The sequence below is a fragment of the Chanos chanos genome, chromosome 11 (genome assembly GCF_902362185.1).
Source record: "Chanos chanos chromosome 11, fChaCha1.1, whole genome shotgun sequence".
In the NCBI taxonomy this organism is placed as follows: Eukaryota; Metazoa; Chordata; class Actinopteri; order Gonorynchiformes; family Chanidae; genus Chanos; species Chanos chanos.
In genome coordinates, this window is record NC_044505.1 from 16365922 (window position 1) to 16385892 (window position 19971).

Here is a 19971-nt window from a genome sequence, read left to right on the forward strand (position 1 = left end):
CAGATTGGCGTTTTTTTGACGCTAGCTTTGAATGTATAAAGTTAATCACAGTTGTGCATACAGTTTTGTTTTTGAAGTGGTGTCAAAGTGTGTTTTTTTTCACGAGGTGTTTTTGTTTGTGTATGATAAATGTTTCGTTGAGTTAAACAGAATTTGTTCCGTTTTTATTAAAAAAAAACCTGAAAAGTTCGTGTGTTGGTTTTTTTTTTTTTTTTTTTTGGTATTTTGTGTCACTTATTTGCGAGGACAGTTTAATCCCCATCAAATAAGTAGAAGAATAATCAGAGTTTGTTTTTAGCAGTTTATTTGCAGGACTTGTTTCGACATTGTTCAAGCCATGCAGAATAACAACCGCTCAGCTGTTAGTGGTAAATTCGCGTCAAGATGACGACATTTGATTGACAGGCCAGCGAGGAGGAGATTTCACTCCAGAGTTGTGGATACGCTTTGTGAATACGGCAGTGTAAGAGGCTCTCTGAAGTTGGAAGAAAAGTTCGTATTCGGGGCTACTCAAACACAGACTGCATTTGTGTACTTTGCGATGTTTTATAAGTTTGCGTTCGCGTGTCGGGGACTTACAGTTTGTTGAATGCGGCGGCTCGTTTGTGTGACTTGCCGGCTACGAAAAGAAACCATATCTGGTCAAACTATTCAGCTGTCACAAAGCGGGACCCGCTCGCTATAAATAGACCGGGACAAGTGGTGTAGGAGGTAAGCAGCGTTGACAGGCTGACTACTAACCTACTCATTCTTATAACGTTTGAATTTGTTCATCAGTTGTGTGTGTGTGTGTATGCGTAAACGTGAATTTAAGACAGCAAGCGTACATTTCCAAAAGAGAGTAAGGACACGAATTACAGACAATTGCATTGCAAACAAAGCACGCACGCTAATGTAAAGTTGGTTCGCACGGTTTTGCACCATTTATTTAGGCAAACAAGCCCACAGACATGTCTTAAAAAATCCAAACCGATAATATGTAAACGTAAAGTATACTGTGTATTAAACTGTGAGGTTGTTTAGCATTAGTCCTGAGTCATACATCAGTAGCGTTCGTTTTCTACGCTCGCAGTTGTTTCTAGATGTATGACCTGTGAATAAAAGTTCACTGATGGTCATAAAAATTGGTGACGTTTGTGTAAAGTTTACGCGACTGAACATGATCTAAAAACGTTCGTTTCAACCCTATGTCTGAGACAAAGCAAGATGTCCCCATTGCATATGAACTGTCTTTTATTTATTTATTTACAGTTGTTTTGTCATTTTGTATGTTTTTAGGACACATGACCCATTGGTAATTGTTTCGTGGGCTCAAACACTAGGTTTGTAACGCTATTGTTCACAGACAATACACAATTGCGTCGCAAAGTGTCATGCTCTCGTACGTCCTTAAAGTCTTGTTCCAAACGTGTGTTGACGTACGTTTTGTCGAAAGAACACACTTTCAAGCATTCACTTTCTTTCGAATAACTTGAAATGAGGATCGCGAGTAATTTTACGAATGCACGTCTTCCCCTATTATAACAAAGCTGTGTACTCCCTACCTTTACTGAACGTATTACCTTCTGTGACAAGTTATTTCTGTTACCACTGTGACTTTTTTTACAGGGTTCATTTGTACATGCATACTTACTTTTTCCCTGAAGGTGGTACAATATTGTTTTTGTCTGAGCAGGTTTTGGTGCGGAGGATTTGGGGGGCACTTTGCTGCCGCCACACCAGTGGGAGCTTTTTTTTCCCCGGGTTTTTTTTTTTTCTTTCTTTCTTTCTTTTTTCCGTCGAATCTTTTGCTGCCACCATGTCGTTCAGAAAAGAAATGGAGAAATACAGAGACGTAGATGAGGATGAATTACTGAAGAAGCTTTCCGAAGAGGAGTTGCGACGGTTAGAGGATGAATTGGAAGAACTAGATCCTGATGTGAGTTTATTTGTTTGTTTGCTTATGTCACTAACAATGGCCATAATGTTGTTGTTTTTTTTTTTACATCTGAGTCAAGCTACAGTCGTGCATCTCAGCCCACTCCTTACATTATTCTAGAGTGTCCCAGTGATTTTGGCTCTTGAACATACCTCAACTGATCTTACATTCATCACTTGAGCGGAGTGATGATGGTTCAAGCCGGCAGAACATGACGAATGACCAACAGTTTACTGAAAAAAGACAGTCCTGGATAGTCCCAAAAAAACACGGGCAGTCAGCCAGAACGGCCCAGTGGAAATTCCCTTAAACCAACGTCTTCATTCAACTACCACTCACCCAGATTTATCCCTCATTATCAGAGGTCAACAAAAAAAAAGTAACACAGGCTAAATATTGACTTAAGCGGTATGCCCATTTAAGCTTGGTTGTAAAATCACATAATTATGGACTGTTTATTTGGACTTGACAAAATTAGCCCACGAGAAGCTCTTAATATAGTTTGCTAAATTGAACGTATTACCCCCCACCCCCCCAAAAAAAGAAACATCACCATCACTATAGTAAATACTAGTGCAAGTAAGAGTTAAACTTTGGCCAACTCCTTTGCGGCGGTTCATATTTTTGTATACATCTTAGTTTTACCAGGTTGGAAACCCCACCATAAAATGGCCTTTATTGTTACAACAAGTTCAAATAAATGTCATAACTGTTCCAGATTTGATAGACGCCAGAGATTTTACAGTATGTTATGTTCTCGTCGGCTTTATCGAGGTCCAAGAAAAGCCGGCGCGTTACATACTATCTATTTGAAGTCGGTTCTTTGCATGGGTACTGTCAACGGTCTTGACTCACATGTCATCTGCCTGTTTCTAACTGCAATCTTACCTTATCTGTGTCTGCTTTTAAGATAGGACGGCTCATTTCTGACTTCCATCAGCTGATGCTAGGCTTCAGTTTGAGAGAGGCGTTATTTTTAGCCATGTTTAGTTTCTTATCTTGTTTACTGCCACTTGTTAACTTACAGTTTCTTTAAGAAGTGTCGCTGGAGGCTTTAGCATCGCTCCCCCTTTTGTTCAAATTCCTATTTACGTCACTTAAGGATCTGTATAAAGTTTTTATTCGTTGTTGTTCCATCACAACATATCTTGGCAAACTGCTAAGACTAACCCGAAGTCAAAGCAAACTGGTGTTTACGTTGGCCAGAAGAATGCTGAACCTGTCAGTACTGTAGTTTGATTAACGTATGTTTTGTTTAGAAAAGAACTGTTGCTTTGCCCCTTCATCATAATGTGCTACACACACACACACACAAATTGTGGCCGCTTTGTAAAGTTTGGAAGATTTTTGGCAGAGGCTGTGAGACAGCCTACAAACAAATCTAATTTCACTAGGAAATATATACAGACCAAATCATTTTGACCTTGCAGAATGATTTCAGATGTAACTAACTGTCAACACGTTGCCTCCAGAATGCTCTTTTGCCAGCTGGTATGAGGCAGAAGGACCAGACTAAGAAAGCTCCAACCGGAACGTTTCAAAGGGACAACCTGCTAGCCCACCTGGAGAAACAGGCCAAAGAACACCCAGACAGAGAAGACTTGGTTCCATACACTGGAGAAAAAAGAGGTACACACAGGGCTGGATTATTGATTGATTGATTGATATTTATTTATTTTGATCGCTATCATTTTATGCATACCTTCAGCTGTAAGAATGTCATAGTCCGTTGTGAGACGTGAACACTGTAATATTTTATTTTTTATTTGATTTTATACATTTAATTTGTCTTTGAAGCTGTTTACGCATTATCAGTGGCATGATGTGTAGGTTTTATAGTACTGATTTAACAACATACATGGTCATAACGTCCTATATCCAAAATTCTGAAAGTAAACTAACCTTTCTTTCTTTCTTTCTTTCTTTCTTTCTTTCTTTCTTTCTTTCTTTCTGTCTGCCTGCCATTAGCTGTTGGCTTAAACAAAAGCTCATTTAGAGGAGTGTGTAGTATACTATCTCTCTGACCTCTGAAAGGGGAATTCACACACTTACCACCTCCCACAGACTTAGACACACACACACACACACACACACAAGCCAAACACAAACGCCCTATGCCAAGCATTGAGTGACATAAGCCTCCATATAAGACGCCATGTGTCAAATGCCACACATGGCTCTCTGTAACACTAGAAGGGCTTGGAGCCCAACTGGACTGACATGGTTGACTGGTGTATGTGAGGACAAATGTTATTTTCCAGTGATGTGAGTTCTGTTTGTAAAGTTTCTGTGAGCGAAATGAACGCCGCCAAGCGTGACCGAACACGACGTCTTGTTTTCGGCCAACGACTGACTAATTTTCCCCAAGAATGGTTTGTCTCATAGAACGGCATTCGTGCAATACAAGACGCTATGAGTATGACCTTGACTAAGGTCGACTGCGGTTTACCAAGATGCCCTGGCACGGAAGGTTACGACCGTGGCCATAATAATGAGATGATATGTATTATCGGCGATAAGACCTGTGAGTCGGTTAAGTGGTCGTTCATGCCAGATATGTATCTCTTAGGAAAGCCGTGGGTGCCCAAAACGAAGGTCGTTGACCCCATTTTGGAGGATGTGACACTTGAACCTGAGCTTGAAGAAGCTTTGGCTAATGCTACTGATGCTGAACTGTGTGACATTGCAGGTAGGTAACTCTTAACGCAACATTTGTTCCTTGTGATTGGCTAGTTCCCGTGTGTAAATTCATTAATGTTATAATAGCTCTGTCAGAATTTCGACAGGATTCTATGACGACGACTTTTTTTTTTTTTCTTTTTTTGTTCTTTGGATGATTAGTGAAGTGGCAGTTTTTATTTAGTTTTAGAAGGAAGCCTCATCAATTAAGCGCTACTCTGCCTTGATTCTCTTCCCTAGCTGATATTTAAACAGAAAAGCTGAAAGATAATTATCATTTGTCAGTATAACAACACTTAACATTGCAAAATCCTAAAAAAAAAAAAAGAACTAAAACAGACAGTAACATGACATGTGTTAGCAATCTGAGAGTGATTATCATAAACTGTGGAATATTTATTCCTAACAAACACAAAATTAATGCATGATACTATTTGTTTGGATTCAAATAAATAATACAATGATAAAATCACGCTGGCCCAAGTCATTGCCTCATTCTGTCCTCCAGCTCGTTCCGTTAACTCAATTAATTCCTATCCGGGCAGTGATGTCACCAGATGTTTGTCTCAAACATTTTAACCTACTTTACACTTTCCAGATTAATGCTCTCCATTTTCACTGTCTTTGTCTTTGTCTTTGTTTGTATTTGTGTTTGTGTTTGTGTGTGTGTGTGTGTGTGTCTGTATGTGTGTGTGTGTGTGTGTGTGTCTGTGCGTGTGTGTGTGCGTCTGTCGCTTGTCTGTCCCCCAGCTTTCATCACTACCCCTTCCATTCTCCACCAGCTGTGTATCACATATCTTGGCTGACCTGTGTCTAAAGCCTTGGGACAAACTGTCAGGTTATCCAGCAAGCTCGCATGTTGCACCTACGATGTTTCAATCTCCCCTGTGTGTGTGTGTGTGGGGTTTTTTTTTGTTTTGTTTTTTTTGCTTACCCATTGTCTGCATGTTGGACATCTCTGGAAAAGCCGTCGGCGTGTTGAAAAGGCCCCTGTTTTAATCTGGTTTGGGCTGCCTCCGCTGATTGTAACAAATGGTTCGTCTGCAACAGTGACTCATTAAAAAAACTGTTAAGAGCCAATGCCTACCAAAAAAGGGGTAGAGAATGCTGCTCTGTCCACTAAAAGATCTTACCTCATTCAGTTGTTTTCAAAGAGGGATTGCATAGAAGAATGGAATTAGATGTTCCTGTTTTTTTTTTTTTTCTTCCTTTTTTTTTTTTTTTTAAGAATCTCACAGCAAAAGCCAAGGAGGCTGGTTCTCATAGTCTCAGAAGACGGAATATGACGATGAACATTTTGTTAGATTACTAGCCCAAGAAACAGTGTTCTTATGCTGAATGACTGTATCTCTAAATAGTCTCTGTTCTATGTCTGTGTATTGTGTATTAGTGCATCTCTTGCAGGTACTTTGCATTTGGACTGTGTTTGGTGCACTGGTCTAGGTTGTATGGGCTGTTTGACTCATTGCTTGCGTTGTAGGTTTTGCCATTCTAGGTCAATGCATTTGAATAATTGCTGAATCTCTACCAAGATTCTCTGTATCCTTCTATTGCTGATGTTTTGGGGTTTTATTTTGTTTTGTTTTTTTGGCCCTGCTACAATTTTACTTATTTTCTCTCTCTCTCCTCTCTCTCTCTCCCTCTCTCTCTCTCTCTCTCTCTCTCTCTCTCTCTCTCTCTCTTTCTCTCTCTCTCTCTCTCTCTTTCTCTCTCTCCCTCACTCTCTCTCCTTTTTTTTCTCTCTCTCTCTCCCTCCCTCTCTCTCTTTTTTCTCCCCCCCCTCTCTCTCCCTCTCCCTCTCATCCTCTCTCTCTCTCTCTCTCTCTCATCCTCTCTCTCTCTCTCTCTCCCTCTCATCCTCTCTCTCTCTCTCTCTCTCTCTGTACTATTATTTCTCGTCATCTGGGTCTCTCCTCTTTTCTCAATAGCCATTCTGGGAATGCACACCCTGATGAGTAATCAGCAGTACTACGAGGCCCTGGCCAGCAGCACAATCGTCAACAAACAGGGACTGAACAGTGAGTTCCTCCCTTCCCATACCGGGCACGATGACGCAGAACCAACGCATGTTTACAGGAACACTCTGGTCTCTCCGAAATATCTCCTTTAGTTCCCGGTTACATTAAACGCTTATTAAATCCATATCGATCCTTATGTGAAGGGCTGAGAATAGTAGTTTGATCTAGAGTGCAGCAGTTATTGCGGTCAGTTATAACGCACAAGTTCTTCTATGCATCGAGGCGGAAAAATGTTTATCCTAATGGTATGAGATCAGGTGGGTTTTTGAGTGGGGATAGGTTTAAAAGGAAAATCAAGTGGAGTTTTTACATTGTTAATATTTACATAGCGTCTTTTCATTACAGTCTCGGAACACTCAGTCATTGTTTAGAAATACGGAGCTGATGGATCTCCTTTAGTGAAAACAGCAGCTTTCTGAGCATTCTGAGTCAACATCTGCTGGACACCGTGACCTCTGAACATTTTTGTGCGAAGTCCAGCACAAACACACCTGTCTGAATTCTTTGTTTGACTAATCCTCCCGTCCCTTAATGACGACAGTGTTAAGTTAAACTGAAGGGGGAAAAAAAAAGAAAAGATTTAGAAGAAGATACAGTATGGATCATGTAATACACATTACCCCATTAGCAGATTGTAGGTGAATGGTGAAAGAAGGCTGGTATGGTAAAAAAAACAACAAAACAAAACAGCGGTGTAAGGGAGTTTTGGCTTCTGCCCTCAACCCCCCCACCCCCCGCCCCCCAGGTGTGATCCAGTGCACCCAGTATAAACCGGTGCCGGACGAGGAGCCGAACGCCACAGACGTGGAGGAGACGCTGCAGAGGATTAAGAGAAACGACCCCGAACTGCTGGAGGTTAATCTCAATAACATCAAGGTTAGCTCCTCCCAGACGCTCCATACAAACGCCGCCAGCTCTCACCAGGCCCTGCGTTGTATACTCACCGTATATCGTGTTTTGATTATGGCGATGTGATATCGAATTTTTGGCTCGTGCTTTGTGTTTGGTCATGGTTTGGAGACAGAGTCCAAATAAGGGGAAAATGCGTAAACTAACTACATGGGCAAATTGAAAAACATTATGAATTGAATATTGTTTTGGTTAAGCCGAGATTTTTATAACGGCTGATAAAATGAGCTGCTCTGTATCGTAAAGACTGTTCTTTTGTAATGTTTCATGTTAACTGCTGAAGAAAAAATGGAATTTTTTTTTCTTACGTTTAAATAAAGTGGCATACGCAGTTCTTTGTATTAAAATTGTTACTTTGCTGTTTCATCTTTCCAAAATGGTCGGTATTATAGTTTCAGAGACATGCATGCTTGATTTAGCGCGAATCAACTTTAAATCAACGTTCCTGCCGTGTTCTAGAACATTCCGGTGCCCACTCTGAAAGCGTATGCAGAGGCTCTAAAAGTGAACTCTGTAGTAGAACGCTTCAGCATCGTTGGAACCCGGAGTAACGATCCCGTCGCCTTTGTGAGTACAGTTCTTCTTTCGGTCTTCACCCATGTTCTATAGGTCACTGAAAATCTTGCTTCTTACATTACTGTCTTGGTAAACTGCCCCCCCCCCCCCCCCCCCCCAACAATTATTTGAGAACTTGTACTGAAATCATTGTCATTGCCACAGCATCTTTGACTTCTCTCTTAGCTGTTGCACTCAAACACATCTTCTAGAACTTGTTATTGACTATTTTTAAATCATCGACTCTCAGAGTGTTGCCTTGTGTCCTTACCCAGGCTTTGGCAGAGATGCTGAAAGGAAACACCACTTTGAAGAGCTTGAACGTTGAGTCAAACTTCATCACAGGTGCTGGAATATTGGCTCTGGTGGAAGCTCTACAGTCAAACACCACCCTTCTGGAGCTCAAGATAGACAATCAGGTGCATTATCATTCAGACACTTAAGTGAAAAGAAGGGTAAAACAGCAGTCTGTCCATAATTTCTATGTTGCTATAATGACAATAGTATGTTGGATTGTTTGTTTGTTTGTTTGTTTGTTTGTTTGTTTTGTGTAGAGTCAGCCTCTGGGGAATAAGGTGGAGATGGAGATAGCCAGCATGCTGGAGAAGAACAGCACACTACTGAAATTTGGCTATCACTTCACCCAGCAGGGGCCAAGACTGCGGGGCTCCAATGCCATGATGAACAACAATGACTTGGGTCAGCGCTCCCTCTCTCTCTCTCTCTCCCCCTCTCTCTCTCACACACACACTCACACACACACACACACACGTACACACACACACACACACTCTCTCTCTCTTTCTTTTTCTCTTACTGTCACTCTCACTCTCATTCTATCTCTCTCACTCTTTTCTCTCATTCTCTCATACTCTCTCTCTTTTCTTCACTGTCTCCCTCTCTTTCTCTCACTTTCACTCTCGTTCACTCACATTCTCTCTCTCTCTCTCTCTCTCTCTCTTTCTCTGTTTCTATCTTAATCTTATCCTTAACTAGCAGAATCTCATTGTCTTTATGAATTGGCATAAATAGTACTTTGAGAATTCTTTGTTTCTGTCATTTTACTGTGGATGAACTGTACCCTCAATCTTTCATTAGAGGTATAACGGTTTTGTACCAAAAAACCAAAAAGTGCAGTCACAAATAATAAATATTCATAATAAAACACACTGTGTTATTGCTCAGACAATATACAATATTATATTGGGATATATGAATCCACATAAATGAATAAAGTAGGTCTAATCTCTAGGCTTCTCTAAGCGGGAATTAGATTTTCTCATATCGAAGTAGCCGCACATTGATCTGAAAAGGTCAAAGCAGTCGGTTGTCATTTTGCGTTCGTTGTATTTCTCTTTTTCTGCTGAAATGGCACGTTCGAGCGACGGTCTCGTGGTTCAAGTTTCGTTTTCCTTTACTCGTTTCCTAGAAAAAGAACTTTAAATAACAGGGGCTCAGGTTTGGTTTTTTTGAAGTCATTTTCTTGAAGAAGAACCTTACATTTAAATGCGCTGATGTTTGGACTTGCAGTGTTTCACTCTTTGTCGTGAAGAAGAGCCTCGAAGTAACTGGCTCAAAGTGGCTCACATTTAGTTGTCTTTCACTTATTTTTAAAATAAAAACCTTGAAATCAAAGGTGCTGAAGATTATTTACTATACAAATTGTATACTAATTTCCTCTGGATAATTAGATACAATTCGTAAATTTGCTTTTTGAAGTGGACACCATATCAACTTACTAAAACTTTTTTTTTTTCTTTTGTCTGAAATTTGTTGAAACTTAAACGGGCTTACAACCGCGTCCTCGCACTGAACCAAATTAACCTCTTCGTTGTTAACAAGGTCCCTTTGGTTGCTTAGCGACCGAGTTTGGGAATGCATCAGCTCCCTCTCTAACCCCCAGCTAGCGATGTAGTTTTAGGTCATCTCCTTACACGTCCCGAAGAACTGATACGCTCTCAAGAACGACTTGAGCTTCCCACTGTGAATCCCAGTTGGATCGTGTGTGCGCCAGCCGATTAGCTCTGAGGTCATCCGCGGGCCTATTTCCATCTCTGTTAATGCACCGTTATGGCAATGCTAAATGAGGGATGGTGAAAAACAGGCTTGTCCTTGCCAGTTTAGGAGAGAGCTTACGTCAGTATACTCATTAACCGAAGTGATTTTTACCGCCCAGCTGGACAAATATACGTATATATATTTAGACGCACGATTCGAAATGTCCTACTTATGCTTGATGACATGCCAAAAGTTAATATGACTCATCAAGTTTCTTTTTTTTTTTTTTTTTTTTTATCTTTGGAAATTCCAGGACACAGCAGTAGGCGTGGTGTTCTCTAAAAAGGACATTTACCTTAAAGCAGTTACATTGGTCAAATAATATTATTTATTATGGCGGAATATGGTTAGACATGACAGAGCAATTGAACCAATTACAACTGAGTCTAGACATGCAGGCTTTACTTGTGTATGTGTGTGTATGTAGTCCTGTATGATGTTAATGTCTGTTTGTCTGGACTGATTTGTTTGTGTCTGTCTGTCTCTGTGCATATCTCTGTCTGTCTGTCTGTCTGTCTGTCTCTGTGCATATCTCTGTATATCTGTCTGTCTGTCTGTCTGTCTGTCTCTGTGCATATCTCTGTATATCTGTCTGTCTGTCTTTCCGTCCATCCCTATATGGAACATGTGAACGAGTTTGACCTGGTTGTGTTTCAGCGCGCGTGGTTCGCTCTGACTCGGACGGAGCCTTCACCCTCACGTTCTCCGTCCCCGAGCTGGAAAAGGCGTTCCGTAAAAAGTTCAAGTTCAACTCCAAGTCAAAGTAAAGAGAGACGCTTTTTTTTCCCCTCTCTTCTTCTTCGAATCTCTTCCTCTTTTATTTATTTATTTATTCCCCCCCCCCCCCCCCCCCCCGCCCTGTCAGGACCACCAGACTTCCTGCTTCTCTGTCTGCAGCTGGAGGGAGGAGGAACTCCTTTCTTTAATGCCCTTCAAGGCTTCTCTCTGTCTCGCTGTAGCCTTTCTGCAGCCTCGGCGTAGAGGACCACGCTTTTGTTCACGGTTTTTTTAAAGACCGACCTTGCTTTTTTTTTCACCCCCAATGCATTTTGCCTTTTCTGGGCTTCCCGGTTTGCCTTCAGTGCCGTATTCCTGTGCTGCTTCACCGCCAAGAATGATGAGCTTTCCTTCTATTGACGGCATCAGTGGTCATTTGACATAGTGGGTGGGCTTCTCTGAGGTTTAAGTCTTAAGTCCGAAAAGGGCCTGTGTCATCCCGTTACACTAGAGGGCAGCCCAAAAAAAAAGCAACAACTTCCATTTAGAATGACAGAGGAACAAACAAACCAATACAACAAAAGCAAAGTGATTATTCATAAAATTGTCCATGAGATGCCTTTTTAGTGTTTGTAAACGAGACTTAAGACTTGAAACTTGTAGAAACCCTGGGTTATTTGACATTGTGTGTAGAGTTTGTGAGTTCTTGAGTAATCTAGACCGTCTGCAATAAACAGACGTAATTCGCTCGGTGTAGGTCATATCAAGGTCGTACAATTTTTAAACAATGTCTCTTCTTCTCTTCCATTCTCCTTTTCTTTTTGTGAATACAGTAAGAAAGAGAAGGCTTGAGGGAGGACCCATCTTCCCCAAATGTCGGACAAACGTGTAGCCCCGCCCCCCCTGGTGGCCCAGAGCATATAAGCCAGCAAGTGTCTCCAATCAAACTGTAGACCCTTTCATCCGCCTGCTACGTCATTCGCCAAGGACGTGGAAAATCTCATAAACCCACAGCAGTTCCATTTGTTCAATGGTAGAGTTAGAGATCCAATATATGTACCCTCAGTATTGTGCGCTCATACTATTGTACACGTCATATGTCCCCACATTGTCCTATTAATGAGAAAATTTCAGACGTATTGTTAGCATACAACACAGTGCAGTTTTCGTGCAGTCGAAAGGACTTGGTATGTTTATCCCTCGATGTACAATGTATCCTTTTTGTGGTTTTTTTTGTGGTTTTTTTTTTTTTTTAATTGATTTTTGTTTGAAATTGGACAGCTTTCTGTTGAATGTGTACATGTTTGAGGTTTAAGTGAGATACTAACGTCTTTACGTCATGTTACATCGCATTACACACAAGACAGAAATTTTTATCAACAGACGATTGAGGGAGTACATTTGTAGTGTGAAAGAAATGCCACAATACACACTCTTCTTATGACTGTTATATAGCATTATTAAAAACGAAAAATCATAGAGAATTATTTTTATATCATAGTCCCACATTTTTGATAGTGTAGAGTTGATTTGACACAACTGATACTTATCATGAATATAAAACTTGAATTTTTTTTTTTTTTCTGGCTTTAGTCGACCTATCTTAGGTTCATATGGAGTTCGGCGATAAAAAGAACGTATATCGAAAAGAAAAGCACGATAAAAGTGCTGCGTGTTGATTCCGGGCCCAAGCAATATACCATCTGTTTGGCCCTCTCATGTATTTGTAAATGCGTCATTTTCAGAGAGAGTTTAGTCTCGGCAGCAACTGAAGTTGATGAGTTTGATTCACCGTCACACCTGAGGGAAGAAAAACCCGCTTTTGTCACCTGCTAGCGTTAATTACCCGCGACACATGTCGCTGTGTTTTATTTATATATTTATTTGCCTGTATTTTCCCAGATTGGCTAGGAGTCTTCATATAATGCATGTTGAAGCGTATGTTATCACATCAAAAGCAACCTGCCTCACCACGTTCAGCCATTTGAGGATTGGAATGTAGTTCTGTATTAATCAGTTCATTAAGGAGAGTATACAGCTATGGAAGATCTTAATGAATCCTGTTATATTCATTTAGGGCTAATAATGAAATATTAGATTATTATGTGAAGATTTGAAACCTTTCATGTTAAAAAAATTTGTGCCGTCACACAAGTTGTTTTGTTAGCACTGTTGTTGAATAGATTGAAATTTCATTCTGAGATATGTAATGTTCACTTAGCATTTTTTTTTTCCTACTGTCAACTAAAACCTCTTCAGTTATCAGCAGTATCATAAATTAAAAAAAAAAAAAAAATGTTTTGGTTGGATGAGATTGAAAACCAGTTATGGAAAAAAAAAAAAAATCCCTAACAAGGATAAAACGAAAAACAAAAGTGATCACAAAGGAATCGGTAGAACCCTACAGAGAAGCCCGGTCAACTTGAGCTTTTGCTTCTGATGCATGGCTGGTTTGCTTGGAAACTTGAGCTTTTCCTTCTTCTTTTGGTTCTGTTTGGTTCTATACCTCCTTTTCGGTCATGTTCTTCAGCTGTAGATTTTTACAGATTCCCAGGTTAATTAGGAGTGTATATAATGAAAGGGAATAAGAGCTTTGTGCTGCACGGTGATGATGAACTTCATTGGTTACTGGCATTTCCCTCCCCTCCAATGTCAGGTTAAGCTGTGTTTGCATATGTATGTTTCATTAGTGCACCTTAGTGACTGTTTTTTTTTTGTTTTTGTTTTTTTTTTTTTGGTGGATAAATAAAGGTTGGAACCCCATTGCGTGTATCTTTGGGTGTCGCGTTTCTTTCTTTTCACTTGGTTGTGAAACGGAAATTTTCCGTTGGCCTGTGGTCTCTGACAAAACCATGAAAAATCACTGAGCAGCGCTGAAAATCAGCATTACCAATATATTACAATTACAATATATTACAATTACTATTACAATATATTATAATTTGAATTGCAATTTTTGCTGAGTTTCATTGAAAAAAAAAAAAAAAAAGCGCCACCACGGGGCCTCAGTTTTTGGATGAAAGTGAACCTGCCGTGTTCCCCTTATTTTGACAAAGAACCACTGATGTCGCCGCGTCTGTAAGGAATTTTATTATTTTGTTTGCAAGCTAAGCGAACAACAGGATGATGTGTTTATTGCTGACAACAATCCATAAACCTGTGAAACATAACAGAGAAATCATTTTCCTCCTCCTCCTCCTCCTCATCATCATCATTACCATCTAGTTCAGCAGCACTGACAAATCTGATATTAAAATGATATTAAAATGTATCATCTCTTCTATTTCTACAGATTTCCTCGTGAGTTTCCACGTTACGAAATGAGCAACTTTCATCTGATCCCTCTTTTAAAAAAAAAAAAAAAAAGAAGAGACATAGATTCATTTGTTTGGGTTGGGGGATGCTACAGTACATTGAGTGAATGATTAAAGATACAGAAACAACAGAGTTCATTGCTGTATTCAGTAAAGCATAGAAAGTATTATTACATACCACTCAACATGATACATTTTATTGCCGTATATACTTTTTTTTTTCCCTCAACCTACGCACAAGAAATGAGAGAGATTTCGAACATTACGTGTACACAATGATGGAGACATGCAGGGACAGACACGCATACACACGACATTTGCACTGCACAAATTTGATTCTGGACATTTTAAAGCTTAATTCAACAAACATTTATCAAAAGTTAACGTGAGACAGTGAAGACGATTCATGCAAAATGTACTAGTTTTTGTTTGTTGGTGGTTTGGTTGTTTGTTTGTTTTTTGTTGTTGTTTTCTGTTGTTTTTTTTTTTCTTTTTTAAGCTCAGTAATAATAGTGGAACATACATGTTTACGATTCCCTTTTTGAGAGAAAATATGGCTTATAGTCTGTATATTTCCTTCGCTTGCATTATCAGACCTTGTTACCGGTAACTACTGCCTCTTTCCAAAATCAGACGAGTAAAAACAAGAATGGTTTTAGTGGATATTCAGTAACACTTTTCTCCCGCAGAGACAGCGGAGAGGTAAGAGTGCACGTGAAAACTGCGGTGGGACCTAGACGTCTACGGTGTGTGTGTTGTCACGGCGATTACTTCTTGAGCATGTCTTGGAGCGGGCCGGGCAGATATTTCATCACCGTGTCCATGATGCTCTCCTCTTCCTCCTCGTCCCCGCAGCCGGACGGGACGGCCTTCTTTGGACGGGTCAGGCTCCCCTCTGACGCCTGCTCCATGGCGGCCTGGGCCTCCGCCTCTGCCTCTTCTTTTTTCTTCAACCCGTACTGAAAGAAAGAAAGAAAGAAAGAAGAAAAAGTCGCGTGAAACCTCTGTAAAGTACCCGTGTATCATTCGTTACCTCTAAGAAGTGGTGATAACTTCATATGAGTTATACTTGCATATGAATTTTCATGAGCGAAAGCACTCGGGTATACGCAGATGAGATGGCAGTAGGTGAAAGATGTGGACATATTCTGGGCTGTAAGTAAACGACAGCCACCCTTTCTCAGTCAATTTCTTTTTTTTCCCTTTTTTTTGTTTTTTTTTTTGCCAGTCTGAAAATGGAAAATCTCTCGGCTCTTTTTGGGTACCGTACCACGCCGCACGTCTCGCGTAAGCGTGACCGCCCGTTTTAATGTATTCGTATTTATCCGTTTTCTGAACGTACAGATACCCAAACTGTCCAGACTACGTGCCAGACGTCAGTTCGGCTCGCTTTGAAAGATCGTTTCATTTTCATCAAGCTTCCTTCATTTGTTTGATTAAAAACGTATTTATGGGTGAAAAACTAGTGTCTCTTTCCATTCAGCAAAAAAAAAAAGAAAAAGAAAAAGAAAGAAAGAAAGACAAGGCCTAACATTAGTCCTCTTCAACTCGTCCTCTTGCATACACGGGACTCTTAAACTCGGCTGCGTCGTAACGCGTTTCTGACGGAGGGAGGACCCCCCCCCCCCCCCCCCGAGGACACACAGCACTCACCTTGTCTCTGATGCCCTGTCTGATCTTCTCCCGCTCGGCCTCCATCTTGGCGTATTTGGCCTTCCTCTCCTCCTCCTGCTGCCTCAGAGCTTCTTGTCTTTCCTCCTCTTTCTCTTTCTCGGCCTCGGGGTCTTTGTCCTCCTCTTTTCCCAGCATCTTCCCCACATCAGGAGGCCCACCTACGCGCATCGCCAGAAAAGCGTTATAAGCATGGACGACATAAGTTTTCATACAGAGAGACATATTACGTGAGCAGATTATAAAGCTGTTGTACGACATGTCTTAATGTGCCTGATATTACACTTCAGTATTTAAACACACCTGACATATGTAGATGTGTATCGTTCTTAATGTATACGTGTTCTTTTGTGTTGTAGTACAATTACTGTATTGTTTCGATGATTCATCATTCTCATATCATAATGCAAGAACAAGTAATATTGAGTAGCAATTCATGCTTTCATTCATTCATTCATTCATTCATTCATTCGTTCATTCATTTTCAAAGCCGCGTATCCTAATTAGGGTCGCGGGGTGTGCTGGAGCCTGTACCAGTGTTCACTGGGCGAAAGGTGGGGAAACACCCTGGACAGGTCGCCAGTCCATCGCAGTAGTAATTCATGTGAGCATAATTTAATAAGAACTAAAATGGTACCTGATGTTCTCCAGAGAACTAATCTGGGGAGTTCTTGCGTGTGTAGCTTCGTCTTTCTGACTGTTTTTCTTTTTGTTTTTTTGTTTCTTGGTTTATTTATTTTTTTTGGTCTGTGTTTTTGTTTTTGTTTTTGTTTAGAGCCTCCAGGGAAAAGAACTCAGCATGAGTATGGAGATTTGGAACGAGGGGCTTAGGCAGCGACTCTGTCCGGGGGGAACTTTTAACCACGCTCATCGGGTTACAGTCCGTCAGCTAAAACCCTATACTGTCAAAAACCTCGAGGGGAATGACTGTGACCACGGGGATTAAAGTTACATTACTCTGAATCATTGCTAATGGGACCATGAGCAGAATATATGGAGTTTACCAATGCAAAGAAAGCATTATTTCAGGATCGTCGCTTCATACAGACTGCATTTTAAGATGCAGTCCCAACCCACAACACGTGCACATTTCTGAAGTGCAAATTTCATACTGTTTGGATTCATTAGGGATTATGTCACACGTACATCTAATAAACTTACTCGACATCTGAGAACGCTCCTATGCAATTGTGTTCCCTTTACGTAAACGATACTAAATAAATACCCATGCTACGACCAGTTCTTGGGTGTACTCAATCCGTTTTCATCCGTACTTTGAACAGAGTCACACCATCATCATCCACCAAAGAATGAATGAGCGAAATTACGCGTGTGACGTAGAGTAGTGATGCAGAGACTGTAATGAAGGCCTGTGCTCTGTTTGCTGTGGTGCTTCTGGCCTCATTGGAGCAGATGCATAACTTTGGGTTGAAGCCTAAGGGTAAACACTTGGCCAGTCATGCAAAGAACTAAATGTATTTTGGTGGTGGCACAGTACCAAAATAGCTCCTTCTGTACCACATAATTCACGCCTGTGGGCGAATTTCTTTTTTTTTTTTTTTGGTCTCTGGTGGAAATAACAGTGAAATGCAGTAAAACAGCACAGAGAAGACAGTGGGATGACAGATTTAATGTGCGCCTTTGAGTCATATTTGATCACATCTTTGGGAAACGGACTTTAAACCGTCTTAGCTTTGCTCAAAGTGCTAAAAAAAAATGCTCCCGTGTCTATCCAGATATTAATTTTTCCATTGTTGAGAACAACTACACTGATCCTAAGGAAAGAACGCTGTTTTGACTGACGACCCTTCCCATACAATTAATGGTTTTGATTAATTAATGAATATGTAGTATTATACCGATGATTTGCTATAGGTGAAAACGAAGCATTTAAAAAAAAAACAGAGGTTTTGTACAATAGATGTTACTTTGAGAGTGTTACAAATGAGGTTTGCCATCTGAGATGAATCCAGAATCGCTCCAAGAAATCCTGTTAATTATTCCACAATCGGTGTGTCTTTGGGGGGGTCTTTTTCTGGTTAAAATAGTGTAACTGCTTGAGAAAAACTCCTGTTTGTAGGATTTAATTCTTATATATAAAAAAAAGACTTTATAAACTGGATTATTGACAGTAGGGGAAGTTAATGGTGTGGATCTATTTTTTTTTGTTGTAAACCCATTTCCAGGGCATGGATTGAGCATGTTTGTAAAAATGCACTTAATTTTGCAATCATTTACATTTTTTAAATTCAATATACATTCTCCATATCCATGAATGGGATTTGCTTTCTTTTTTTCCCAATATCAGCTGAATTTGGGACAATTTGACATTCTGTTTATTACAATTTAGATGGTAAGATCATACTGAGAGGGAGAGAGATTTCTTGACCTTCTCATCTCAGTAGACCAACATGTTCAACGTATGTGCTGTGAATCTCCGGTCATTTCCCAGCCGTTCTTTACACAACCTACCACTGCAGTCCTCTGTACGTTGGCACTGAACCAACGATGACATCAGCTATTTCATTTTAACCACACTCAGCACTAATGCACAAAGCGCTGATGCGAATAGTTGAACCTAAAACTTCCCCTTTGGATAACAACAAGCGTGTCCCAGTCACCGCAAGAATTCTCCTGACAAGAGATCGGATTCCCCCTGGCCCTATCGTCTTCAAAAGGATTTTCCTAAACGATGAACTTAGAACTCTTATAGGATGATTTCCACTAAAAGTACACCACGTTTCCAGGACACGAGAAGGATACAGCACTAACAGTAGCCTTCATGTAGATGAGTAGTGAAACCCAGGTCGTACTCAAGGTTTATGGAACGTGGACTCCCTTAAAGTACATGTGCGTGAGTGATTAACTTGCAGTTCATCGCAAGGAAAAAAAAAATCCATTCAAGAAGTTTCTACGATATGACATTTTTGCGGAAACCCGTGACACTGGTTTTGCGCTAAGACTCCGTGCACTCTGTGTACAGTCACGCTGTATTTCCTCTGAAACAGATACACCTCGATCAATAGTATTTTCCAGTGTTGAACACAGAGTATTCCACGAAAGTTATTTGAAACGTAGGCGTAGAGTACTTGACTGTAAACACGCATTTGTCAGTTGCTTAATGATAAGCATGACTATTCATTTTCATAACCTTGGTTAAACCTGGGTGTTCTTGAATGTCTTGAGATGAATTATATGCGTAATTTAATTGCTTATGCTAACATTTTAAGTGTTTGTTCTCAGTTAATTCTTCGCTTTCGTTCTTGGAATTGTAATAACAAATGCAAGCAATAACTATTCACAATCATGTGTTATTAATCTAAAAAAAGATTAAATCATGTCATGTTGTCCTTAAAATTCTCCGAAAAAAAACTGTCGTGACTTGTCTGCTACTGCAGCATCCCGCTTGTTCAGAATCATTTACCGCAACTTTTGCTTTCTCTCGCATTCACTTACCTCCCAAAGCTGCTTTCATTACAAAATTCATGTTGATAGGCTATGTTGTTGTTTCCTCCGTTGATCTAAGAGTTCACATTCAGATCAGGCGATGCTCGTTTAGTGCCAGTCCTGGAAACCCCAAAGAAAACTGGATGAGTGCTTCACAAAGACAATAGAGCACATCAATTCTGAGCTTGGTTCAGAGAAACTGTAGTCCGGACAGTAACCTCCTCGCCCTCTCGGAAATTCAAGACACGTAGGAAGACAGAGCGCAAATCTTCGAATCTGAATACGTGACGATAAACCACTGTTATTTAGTGAGCGAACTGTGACTTTTAAAGCGTTAATAAAATGCCTCTGTGAAGGACATGAAAGGTCATAGTGATAAAATGTGAAAATTGGAGAAATCCAAGACTATCATTTGAAGTGAAACGGTGGTTGATTGTGAATTGATAGTCTAATGTTGAAAAACATTTAATGCTAGTAACAATGGTTTAGAACTTTTACACCGTGTCCCCCATAAGTCCTATGCATCTGACACACGTATGGACATGTCCTTAGTGCCGTATTCACAGTGTGCATCTAGAGGAGACACTACCTGCCAAACCAACTGAAAAAATCCGTGCTGTGACCGTCGCAATTTTAAGAAACTGACCAGTCCCTGTGATAGTCTTTTCAACTTCCGGATCCTGAA

The 19971-nt window shown here is 40.4% G+C and overlaps 2 protein-coding genes across 2 annotated transcripts; one reads left to right on the forward strand and one right to left on the reverse strand.

The window, feature by feature from the left end:
* Positions 1-1798: 1798 nt before the first annotated feature.
* Positions 1799-11746, forward strand: tmod1 (tropomodulin 1). Its single transcript, XM_030788139.1, has 9 exons — positions 1799-1918; positions 3391-3547; positions 4488-4607; positions 6526-6615; positions 7361-7491; positions 7984-8091; positions 8355-8498; positions 8634-8778; positions 11688-11746. Exons 1-9 carry the CDS (start codon positions 1799-1801, stop codon positions 11744-11746), a joined length of 1074 nt encoding a protein of 357 aa, XP_030643999.1.
* Positions 11747-14935: 3189 nt separating this feature from the next.
* cplx2a (complexin 2a) lies at positions 14936-19326 on the reverse strand. Its single transcript, XM_030788322.1, has 3 exons — positions 19296-19326; positions 15822-16000; positions 14936-15127 (listed from the first exon to the last, which is right to left on the reverse strand). Exons 1-3 carry the CDS (start codon positions 19324-19326, stop codon positions 14936-14938), a joined length of 402 nt encoding a protein of 133 aa, XP_030644182.1.
* Between the last annotated feature and the right edge of the window lie 645 nt (positions 19327-19971).